General features: G+C 40.4%; 1 protein-coding gene across 1 annotated transcript; it reads right to left on the reverse strand.

Moving 5' to 3' along the window:
* Nucleotides 1-1,880: 1,880 nt before the first annotated feature.
* LOC147629402 (nascent polypeptide-associated complex subunit alpha-like protein 1) lies at nt 1,881-3,539 on the reverse strand. The gene is made up of 4 exons (XM_086812661.1): nt 3,380-3,539; nt 3,077-3,173; nt 2,666-2,799; nt 1,881-2,425 (listed from the first exon to the last, which is right to left on the reverse strand). The coding sequence occupies exons 1-4, from the start codon at nt 3,434-3,436 to the stop codon at nt 2,090-2,092; spliced, it is 624 nt and encodes a 207-aa protein (XP_086668787.1). The 5' UTR covers nt 3,437-3,539; the 3' UTR covers nt 1,881-2,089.
* Between the last annotated feature and the right edge of the window lie 8,608 nt (nt 3,540-12,147).

The raw sequence follows: 12,147 nt of genomic DNA on the forward strand, positions 1-12,147 counted from the left end.
CCCACCTAGAACGACATGCTCTCCTACAATGCAACACTCTCAAAACATAGGTTATCTTAAACCTAAAGCCCACACAAATTTTAAAAATGCTTCTCAAAAATTATGGGAGAAAAAAAAAACTCTTCAAAATTTGAAGTTTGTCGGATAAGTATGAAGAAAATTCCACTTTTCCTTCAACTTATGGTGAAAAAGGATTAATGTAAGGTTTGGTATTAACAGTTTCTCAAACGCTCACAGACATGAAGACATGAGGCCCAGACATAGTATCCCTACACACTAGTCAAGGGGCTTTTAGATCGTGTGTTTAAAATAGTGAAGGAAAAGTCATTATGAGAGAGAGAGAGAGAATTACTAAAGGATGACATGGAGGATGAGCACTCTGAAACATGGGAGAATGAAGAGATAATTATCACTTCATCACTTGCAGACATAAACCTAACAAGATTGAAGTTTTTAACCAATCAAAAATACTTAAAAGTGCAAAACCATGGGTAAAAGAGGAGCTTACTCTAAGGCAAAGGGTGAAAGAGTTAGCTATAGTCTTGGTAACTCACAAAGAAGGCAATTGGTAGTATCAATCAAGACTCAACGTTAGAGAAATTTATCACAAAGGTTAAGGAGGCTCATCAAGACAGAATTCACAAAGGTAATCAAGGAACACACACGGAGAGAATCAATGGCTCTTTAGATACGATTGATAGGATGGCTAAAGGATGATACATGACAATAAGTACATTGAAACATGGGATAGCATAGCCTAGGCCACATCAAGTGGAACTTAGTAGCTCTGGCATTGCATAATTGAAGAGGTAATTATGATTTGATCACTCACAGACCTTTCCAACATGCCCAAAGTGCAATGTAGTATGCTTTGATGCTTATCAAACCCAAATACACCCTTACTTTTTCAATTTTGGCCTTAAGTAAGCTTGATTTTCATTGATTTTAGTTTAATGAGCTCATTTATCTTCTTAATACATTGATTAAGAGGGCTGAGAGATGGATATGCCTCCTCAATGTAGTTGCTTGGATATAATGGCCCTCTCTCTCTCTCTCTCTCTCTCTCTCATCAAGATGGAGGCATAGTTGTGGTGGTGTCCCACACAATGCCATGATTTCATATCAATAAAATAGACATATGGTAACTCGATTGAGAATCAAAAGTTGATGAGTGTAGCATCCTTTCTTTAGATATCATACCACGAGAAACCCCCTGACTAATTTCTTTGGGTAGTCCAAACTTCTCTTACATTTTTTTACTTGATCAATTCAACTATTTATGTTGCACTTGCATTTTATCATTTACATCTGAGAAATCTACAAATCATGAAGATAGCAATAAAGCTTCTGGAAAGATTTGTTTTCTGCGAACATTGCGATAGGATGTCTGAAAGCTGAGATTATTTCCGCAAACAAGATAGTCTCAACTATAGCGCCCTTGCCTCCCATAAGGGATGTACAGGATTCAAATCTACCCAATCCCATAGTGGCAAGTGATGGCATCAAATTTCAGGATTCATATACACACAATCCCATAGTGGAAAGTGATGGCATCAAATTCTATTAAAAAAACTCTCTTAACAACTTTATAGCAAGCCTACCTCCACCTCCTCCTTGGCAATCCCACCTCTTATCTGCTTATCGTAATTTTTCCTTTTTCTAACTTAAGAGGTAGCCATATTCCATAAAACCTCTTTGTGTGCTCTCTTCAAAATCAACATGTGGCATGCTATGTGCTCTTAACACAAAACTGGCTTCGCCATAAATCACAATAGCTTTGATGCAAGTATTACCTTCCAAGCATTGCAAAATTGGCATAACCCATGTAATAGCTTTCACAAAACCAACATATGCACCTGATGACTAAACTGCACTCATAATCAAAAAACCCAGAGAATTCAAATCTTTAAATGGGGGCAAAAGGCTAGGCTGATGCAAGACCAAAACTGGGAAACCTTAGCCTGCATGCCATTCGAAGATATGCGAAATAGCAGAAAGAATCACAAGAAAAGACTCAAAAACCTTATTCAATGAAGGGACTGATCTTGGGGAAGCACATAGCCAGACAAAAAATGAGTCCCCTGGCCAGTTAGGTGGTAAGCTCCATAATGGCTCCCACAATATCTCCACTGTTAGCCTTCAAAGCTCTCACTGCTTTGGCCCTAGATACCCCAGCCTGAGTCATTACAAGTTCAATGTCCTTGGGCTCCACGTCAGTCTCATCCACATCTTCATCCTCTTCAGCGTCCAAGGAGGATGGCTCACCTTTTGAATCAGCACGGCTAATGTCAGGAGCCTTAAACTGTTCAGCTGCCTGTGTTTGGAGCTGAGTGCTCAAATCCTCGATCTTGGCCTCTCCAAACACAATGTATGTATCTGATGCCGGGCTTTTAAACACGTCAGGCTTTGATATCACAAACAAGATCTGCAACAGATGCAAGATCAGCCTCAGAAAAGGAAGAAGTAAGAGAAAAAACAGTAAGGTCTGAGGTTTCACTCAATGACAACATGGTGCAAAGTGTTAGGAGATACCAGCACCCAGATTTTCATGTTTACATTTACTGAGTGCACATAGGATGCATTTGGGCACTGTGCAAATTGCCATGTAAATTTAATAAATAAGAGGCATATAAACCAGAAACAAAAAGGAATGTCACTTGCTAACATTTTTGCTCTTTTTGATAGTGACCCTGGTCACTCCGGACACCGGCTTCATGCCAAGTTTCAGCATTGCCTTTCTGGTTTTCTTCTCGCTGCGGCTCTGCTTCGTTTTTCCGTGAGCACCAATGCCATCCTCGCCTGATGACAAAAAGGTTGAACATCTTTCTAAATCGATTTAAAAGAAGAGGGTTTTCCCAGATAGAGCCTTGAAACATCCACAGAAAACAGAAGCATGTCCTCATGGACTTTTCCATTCAGGGTTCAACGGGTTAATTCCTTGATTGACACACATAACACATGGAACCATGTGTACAATTATTCAAACATACAAAGAGAGAGAGAGAGAGAGAGAGAGAGAGAGAGAGAGAGAGAGTAGCATACAAAAAAAGATAACAGCGCGATAACAAAATCTTACCCTCAGCATGGTCATCTTCGTCGTCTTCATCATCATCATCATCAACATCATCATCCTCTTCGTCCTCCCTTTCATCTTCAATTACTGGTTCATCTGACTGAAACGCCATATGTGCTTAGGTTAAGAAGGGGTTTAAGCCTAAAACTGGACCCTCATAGTAGACTTGGCAAGGTTAACCCTAATTGCAACGTCGTTTGGAAGTTCTCTATCGTCGGAAAGATGAGGCTATAAAGGTCCGCTAATTCCACTGTGCAACTAGGGTTTCCTGTAAGAGGTCGAACACACGCACGCACAGAGACTTACCTCAAATTTCTGTTGCTCCAGCTCGGAGGCAAGCTGAGCAGCGGTGTCTGCCGTCATTCGGTACAGCTATGCGCGCGCGAATGAGAGAAGCTCGCGAATGAGGAGTTAGGGTGTCGTGCGCAGAACTCTCAGAGAGACGACCTTTTTAGCCGTCAGATCTCCATCGAACAGCTGTCATAATCTCATTTTTTTTAAAGCTTGATTTATTAGTTGCTTTATTGTTATAGAATATGTATTGAGATACTACTCAGTCCCTTGGCCTAATCTATGCTAAAGGAAGAAGAGGGGTGATATTTAGCTACATGCTTTTTTGTTATAGAATATATATTGAAATACTTACAAGGCACTGAATCCCTTGGCCTATCCTATGCTAAAGGGATAAGAGGGGCGCTATTTAGGTTCATGCTTTCAGTGATTCCAATTGGGCTAGATATTAGGACACGCGAGTGTCATAACATTCAGTGGCTTTTGCTTTCACCTTAGTGATTCATGTATATCATGGCTCAAATAGTGGTCACTTCAATCTGTGAAGTTGAGTACAGGGTAACTTTCTATGGAGTGTGTATAGCTTAGACACCTTTTGGGCAGATCTTGGTGAGTCTCCCACCTCCATCTTTACTGACAGCCACCAGAGTGTGTTAGCCATTACAAAGTTTCAAGCTCACACAAAGCACATTGAGGTGCATTATCATTGTCTCAAGGAGAGGCTTGCACGCGTGTAAGAACTTAATATTTATTGGTCGAATGTAAATTGTCATCTTTAATCACAACTATAATATTTAGTTATTTTGTTAGGTGTGTGTTAAGATAACTAATAAATAGATCTACTAACATATGAAAACTATATTCATTTATTAATCATCATAGAGTATAAATATAAAATAAAGTATTTGTCACTTGTTATAAATCATAATATCAACGCTCTCTCTGTTACATAGCTCGTACCAGCTACGGGGAGCTCGGCCGGCCTTCGAGATTATCCATCAGAGCATAGGTGGCAAGCGAGCAGAGGTTCAGGAGAGAGGGCACTCGGGCGTAGTCCCATGGGCGGTCGCACATGTGTGGGCAGGCATGCCCCTACATATGTCTAGCAGTAAGGATCTGTATCCTCATTCCTTCTACGACTGGGTGGTGACCTGGAGCTCGCATCCTCTGCACACGATGGGTCCGTAGTGACTCTGTTATAACATTGGTATCAGAGCTCGAGTGTTCTGTCAGCACATGAATTGGACCCGGGCCCACTCAAAGGCTAGCAACCATTCAATTGAGGATTATCATTATCTCTTATCCTACCTAGAAGAATCGAGTGTGTGGAGCAGGGAGCTGGAAGCCATAGCCATTCGTGTGTGGTGGGTGTAGCAAGAATTTGAGTAGCAAGCAAGATGGATCACCATCGAATTTGCAAAGTAATAGTGCACTGTGTGTGTGTGTGTGGAGGCACAAGAGCCCGCCATGGAAGCTTAAGAGTCTCTCTCTCACTTGACGGCGGCAGCCGGGGAAGGAGTTCAGCACATAGCAAGGGAGAGAAGCTCAAGCGTATAGAGTCTCTCTCTCTCTCTCTCTCTCTCTCTCTCTCTCTCTCTACGAAAGCCAGGGAAGGAGCAACACCTCAATCTCTCGCTCTCCAACGTCCACAGAAGCAAAGGTGGCTCTCCAACGGCGACCAAGAAGGAGCTGCTAACTAGCCTCGCAAAGCCCATCTCTACGCGCCTACAACAAAAAAAGAAGGGGGTGCAAGTGCCACAATAGCGGGCATGACCCTGTGAGCAGTAAATGGCCAAGGAGCAGCTGTCATTCGGTAGTTGGGGGAGGTCTCTCTCTCTCTCTCTCTCTCTTGCGTGGGTAGCCACATATAGCAAAAAGGTGGGGGGAATTGGTGTACCACCCCGCCTACGCAAGGAAGCGGAAGTCTTGGCATTAGCATTGAGTTTTGGCATTAACAGCACCTTCTCACTCTCTCTCTCTCTCTCTCTCTCTTGCAACCTGTGTACAGCAGGAAGGAGGGGGGGACTGCTAACCTAAACAAGGTCACCAAGGTCATCATTTAGAATAAGACAATGGTCTATAAAAGTGCCAAGGAGACCATGGACGACACACACCACACAAGGGCTCCAAAGCCAGCGAGGCAGGCACCTATATCTGTAGAGACGCAACTTCATATCTCTCTCTCTCATATCGATGAGACCAGGTCTCCACTGGGACTCGGGCAGCTAGTTCCAAAGCCAGCGAGGCAGGCACCTATATCTGTAGAGACACAGCTTCATATCTCTCTCTCTCATATCGATGAGACCACGTCTCCACACGACTCGGGGAGCTAGTTCCAATTTCCCCCCTGTGATTTATTTATTTACTATATTTTGTTATTCATATGTAAAATAAAAATAATTAAAAATAAGACTTGAAAAGGCCAAGTCCAGAATGGCTAGTGGGGATAGTTCGTCGTCATTAGGTGGATTAGGGGGGTTTTCTCATATGTTGTCCTCCGTGTCTGGCCTGTCCCCCAGGCCGAGCTTGATCGTATTCGTCAACAATAAAACCACTCACCAAATTGAGATGGTGTGATCTCCTTCAGACTCGCACGCGAAGAGGGACCTGGGATGTTCCCATTGACGTAGCTCCTGCTGTTTCCCTATCCATAGATGACCCCGTAGGTCCATCCACAAGACGGACATCATGGAGTTAATGGATGAGCATCCCTTGTAGGCTGACGACACTAACAAGAATTGCTCCAAGGACGATCTTCTCGATGATGAGGATGCCTATGGAGATGATACTTGACCCATGGATGTGGAGTTAGAGGCCGAGATGGATATCTCGAGGGGGTCCATAGCCCAATTGTTTGCAAGGACCAACACATTGGAGAGAAATCATACCGAGATTTTATCGATACTTAGGAGTATTCATGTCCATTTGGATGCTAGTCCTTCTACTCTTGCAGGGAGTGTTGTTGTGCCGAGATCTGTACAAAGGAGGGTGCATTTTCCTCCTACCGAGGACGTGGTGCCTTAAGTAGGATCGTGGGCCAGAGCGCTTGCAAAGTAGTCTACATCGCTAATCTCCTCAAGGACCTCAAGCCGCTGAGCTTTGGGGAAGAGGAGAAAGAATGCAATAAAGACTCAGTAAACATCTTTCTGTAGAAATGGTCAGATATCCACAACCTCATGTAGGTGCCAGACTTCCGAGTACCTAGGTAGAGTTCGAAATGATGTTTCGAAAAGAGTTTTCGCCTATGAATGAGTTGCAGAGGTCCTGGTGTGATTGGAATAAATGCTCGATCTAGGGCATCTCCCTCACATAGTACATCTCCAACTATTGCGAGATTTTGTTGAAATTAAAGGGAATTGATGAATTCCAAACGTGCAGATTCATGAGAGGCTTTACACCCAGACCATGAGGCTTTTGTAGAGCCTAAGCAATCAACAGATTTTGGTGAGGCCATAAATATGCACAAATTTATGAAAATATTTCACATCACTCTAAATCCAATCTAAGCAAGACAACTAAGGGCAAAGAGGGCTCCAGATTTTAGAGGAAATTCTTTTGGGGGGGTGACAAGGGGCAAGAGGGACAGAGTGAGCAACACAGAGGGCAGAGTGGGCATTGGGCGAAGAAACTCTGCTGTTTAAAAACCAATCTAAAAAAACTAAAAAGGAACATTACGAGAAAGCTAGAAAGAAAAATCTATGTTTTAACTATTTCAAGGCTAGACATAGCAAGGCAGCATATCCAAAGCTGGGAGCTTGAGGTAGTTCTATTGATACCAAGAAGGATGGTAAATCCTCTCGACAACTATATACTATCCAGTGGTGACCTCTTAGTTATCAGTGGGACCACATGGCTTGGTCCACTTATATGGCAGGTTAGGTGGCTGTAGAGTCACCATCATAATTGATGGAGCCACCACAACTTCATTAACTATGCATTAGTTTAGAAGTTATAATTGCCAGAGACTAAGAGCAACTATAAGTACATTGTATCATTGGGCTAATGGTCACGATAAGACTGTTTGGGACAAAGTGGTCTTGGGGGTACCTTTAGCTATGCAAGGCTATGAGGCCTATTTGGATTTCTATGTCTGTTATGGGCTACCCCACCTCCCAATAAGGAACTCCACACAACCGTTAATGGGAGAAGTAATAGACACAACAATTGTTGAGTACTTACCAATGCTTCGAGCACGTGTCCCTTTCCCCAAGCTCGCTTTGGAAGCTCCCTTCCTCCGAACACCACCTCCACGCTGTCACTCCACGAAGTCACTCACACCACGAATGCAAGGCAACCAACCTTTCACTCTCTCACACACATGTATGCATGAAAGAGGCACATGTACTAGAGCATACTCTCTCTCTCTCTCTCTCTCTCTCTCTCTCTCTCTCTCTCTCTCTCTCTCTCTCTCAACAAAGTACAAGAGTTCACATAGCACAAAGAGGAGATTGTGTCATTTCATTATGAGAATTGCCTTATATACACCTGGCTCTTATTCACACTTGGGCGCCCAAAACTTACTAACTAAGGCCTTGGGTGGCTAGATTCTCAATACAACTTGTATAGTGCCTTTTCATGACACTTATTAATGTCCTCAATTGGAGGAGTATCTTTGTTAATCCAAAATGGGATTAACATCCCCCCTACTTGATGTAGGTTCTGTCCTCATAACCTTTTACCAAGGTTGAAAGACCTGGTCGCCGAACTCATCTATATAATTAAAGCTTTTTCAGGGTTCTTCTGAATGATGCTGAGTGGGATGTCCAAAACCCAGTGTCGATCATATCTTCAAATGTAATGTGCATGTAGCCGGGAAGACACCTTAGGCGATGATAGTATAGCATCATGCCTCTTTCATTTGGCCCTGTATTCATGTTGAAGAGGAGTTTTTCTGCTTTAAATCCATTATACCGCTCCCTTGGTTGATCGATAAGGACAACGATAGAACAAATTGCTAGTGAATGTGAACTCTGATGCAAATTAGAGCGTCAAGTCAAGCGTACCAAGCAAACGCGATGCTTCTAATTCTTCCGACTCAGATGAGGAGGAAAGTGATCATGTTAGACGCACTAAAGCTACATTGCATGCTCAAAATTCTAGGAAAAAGACTCACGAATCAATCGAAAGGCATTCACTTTCCAATGGCAAGAAGGATGCACGAGTCCTCATTACATGGATTAGCCAACTAGATGACTATTTCTCTGGCGAAAAGGATAAAATTAAATGTACTTGTAATCGTTTGATCGAAAGTGCAGCTTTATGGTGAAACATGATTAAGCAAGGTAAACATCGACCTTCAACATGGACCTTGCCTTAAATTCAAAACATAAAACTGCTATATCTAGAGATTTCAAGATGCAGGATAAATCTTTTACAAAATCTACTAAATCTTCTTTTCCTTCAAGTACTTTTGATAAATCCAGGATGCAAAAAGGGAAAGATATGACTAAAGGAGGTACTCGGAAGGAGAACAACAACAAATCTTCAAATGGACAACCAAAGAATCGAATCTTCAGATGCTACAATTGTCACAAGGAAGGACACCTCGCGCAAGATTTTCCTGACAAAAAATAAAAATTCCACATCGATGGCTCGACTCAACGTTATTGAAGAAGACGACGAAGATTCTTTCAAGAATTAGGGTAACTCAGATCCCGACTATTCAAATCAAGGTAAGTTTTCAATTCATGTTTTATTAAAAATTCAAGGGAAAACAAAAGCAAAATCAAGTTCTATATTGCAAGATGATGGTAGTTCGCTTCAAAGGCTAGTCGAAGAACTATTAGATAAAGAATTGATTCGACCCAGTAGTTCTCCATTTGGTGCTCCAGTTCTTCTCGTTAAAAAGAAGAATGGTACATATTGATTGTGTATCGATTATCGTGCACTAAACAAAACTACTATTAAGAATCGATATCCAATACCTCGAGTGGATGACTTACTAGATAAACTTAAAGGAGCCCAAGTCTTTAGTAAGATCGACCTAAAGTCCGGTTATCATCATATTCGAATAGACGAATGAGATACAAAATTGCCTTCGGGACCCAAACTGGCCATTATGAGTTTTTATTTGTGCTATTCGGTTTGACTAATGCTCCAGCTACTTTCAATAGAATGATGAATAAGATATTCTTGAAATATCAAAATTTTGTTGTAGTGTTTTTCGAGATATCTTAGTTTTCAGTAAGAATCGTCAAGAACATGAACAACATTTAGAAAAAGTATTTTCACTTCTTCAAGAGAATCAACTCTATGTCAATCCTGAAAAGAGCAAATTCTTTCAAGAAGAAATTGAATATCCAGAACACATTGTCTCTGCTGATGGTATTCGAGCAGATCCTAAAAAGATCGAAAGCATTACTAATTGGCCTAGACCACGTGATATTCACGAACTCCGATCTTTTCTTGGATTATGTAGCTACTAGAGGAAGTTAGTTAGAAATTTTGCATATATTGCACATCCTTTAACTGAACTTCTTAAGAAAGCTAGACATTTTGAGTGGACTAGTCGATAGGATCACTCCTTCGCTGAACCTAAGAAAGCATTGGCCTAGCACCAGTTCTTACATTACCATATTTTCAATGACCATTCTTCGTTGTAGTTATTGATGCTAGTGGACAAGGATTTGGTGTTGTTCTTATGCAAGATGGATATCCAATTGCTTATGAAAGTCGTAAGCTTAAACCAGTAGAAAGAAATTATAATACATATGACAAAGAATTACCTACAATTGTCCATGTTTTAAGACTTTGGAAACATTATTTAATGGGATCTGAATTCTTAATTGAGACAGACCAACAAAGCATTCGTCATTTGTTGACCCAACCATTGATCTTTGATCGACATATCAAATGGGATTCATTTATCCAAAGTTTCCAACCCATGATTCAATATCAACCAGGTAAAGAAAATATTATGACTGATGCTTTAAGTAGACGTCCTATTATTCACAACATTTTTGTTATTCAAAGTCAACCATTAAGCCCTATGAGAGAATCCTATGATAAAAATCCAATTTTTTTTGAAATGTGGACTAAGCTTAGAGACAATAATTGGAACCCTATTGGTGATTACTCATGCCATGATGGTTATCTTTTCTTCCAAAAAATATTGTGTATTACTTAACCTTTCAGACAATTCATAATGGAGGAAATGCATCAACCACCATACATGGGTCATCGAGGTGTCCCCAACTACCTTACAATTAGTATCTAGAGAATTCTTTTGGCCTCATCTCAAACAAGATATAGCAAAATTCATGGCTGAATGTTCTGTTTGTCAAAAGATTAAAAGCTACAGAGGTAAAACCCAAGGACTCCTCACCCCCCTACCAATTCCTTTTATGATACTTGGGAACAAATATCCATGGACTTCATCACAGGTTTGCCTACTACATCGAGTCATAACAATATGATTTGGACCATTTAAGTAAGCAAGCATACTTCTTACCTTGTAACAAAACTTTAACTTCTCAACAAGCCGCGAATATTTTTATCAAACATATCTTTGTACATCACGGATTGCCAAAAGTCATTGTTTCTTATGACAGAAATTCAAGATTTTGTAGTAACTTTTGGATCACATTATTCTCCAACTTAGGCACTAAAGTAGATTTTTCCACAGGTTTCCATCCAGAAACAAATGGACAAACTGAGGTTACTAATAATACTATCTTAGATCTACTCAGAGCTTATATTGCCCAACAAATTGAGGTTACTAATAATACTATCTTAGATCTACTCAAAGCTTATATTGCCCAACAACCTAACTCATGGGATAAGTACATTCATCTTCTCCAATTTGCTTACAATAATACTCCTCATTCAGCTAGTCGAGCACCTTTCGAAACTGTGTATGGAAAACTTTTACCTATTTCGGCAACTAGACTTTCTCACAAAATCAAAGCTGTTGATTAATTCACTATTGATTTTACTACCATTCTGAATGACCTAAAACATTCTATCGCTCATGCTCAAGAAAAGTATGTTAAGAAAGCAAATCGTAAACGTAAAGCTATATCTTTTGAACTTGGACACTATGTACTTGTGAAAATTGAAAAGCGTCGACTTAAAAGTGTCGAAAAATTCCCAGCTATTAAGCTTACACCAAGATTTTATGGACCTTTTAAAGTGATCCACAAAATTAATGATGTTGCATATAAACTTGAATTATCTTCTTATTGGCACATTCATAATTCATTTCATATATTAGGTTATTAAAACCTTTCAAAGGACCACTTCCCACTCATCTTATTGAATGAGACCAATAAATTTTACTCCCTGATACTATCATTGACCATCAAATTACACCAACTCATACTGGAAACCAATATAGCAAATATTTAATAACTTTCAAAAATCATCCTTCGTGAAGATGCAAGATGCAAGATGGGTGCCTGAGAAATAATTTTGTGCTTTCCCTGAGATCCTCCGTTCTTTTCAACAAACCGGCAATTGAGGGCAATTGCAAACTCAAGCAAGAGGGAATGTTATGTGAATATATTTTAAGCCCTCTTAAAAATATTGTTCTACCCTCTTAGATAATTCAGGGACGCTTGGATTATCTTTGCGTCATGCCAAATTATGTTAATATCATGGGTGATACCATTATAAATATTAATACGTTTGGTGGATATTGACGTATGCTTGGAGTCTCCAATGTTTGTTTCTCTTGGTTCGTATATGTAGGGGTGATTCCCAGGTTACTTAGGCCTGGCAAACATGTGTGTGATGATAGTTTGTATGCTTATGGAATATTTATTTCACCAATTTATTGTTGGTTA

This window comes from Cibotium barometz, chromosome 18, assembly GCF_041138505.1.
Source record: "Cibotium barometz isolate CiBa-2024 chromosome 18, ASM4113850v1, whole genome shotgun sequence".
Taxonomy (NCBI): Eukaryota; Viridiplantae; Streptophyta; class Polypodiopsida; order Cyatheales; family Cibotiaceae; genus Cibotium; species Cibotium barometz.

Excerpts from the sequence above, each read along its gene's own strand:
- LOC147629402 (XM_086812661.1), bottom strand. The coding sequence starts at position 3,436 with ATGACGGCAGACACCGCTGCTCAGCTTGCCTCCGAGCTGGAGCAACAG. Across the intron at positions 3,174-3,379 it reads TGGAGCAACAGAAATTTGAG|TCAGATGAACCAGTAATTGA; the intron begins GTAAGTCTCTGT and ends ATGGCGTTTCAG. Across the intron at positions 2,426-2,665 it reads CTATCAAAAAGAGCAAAAAT|ATCTTGTTTGTGATATCAAA; the intron begins GTTAGCAAGTGA and ends CATCTGTTGCAG.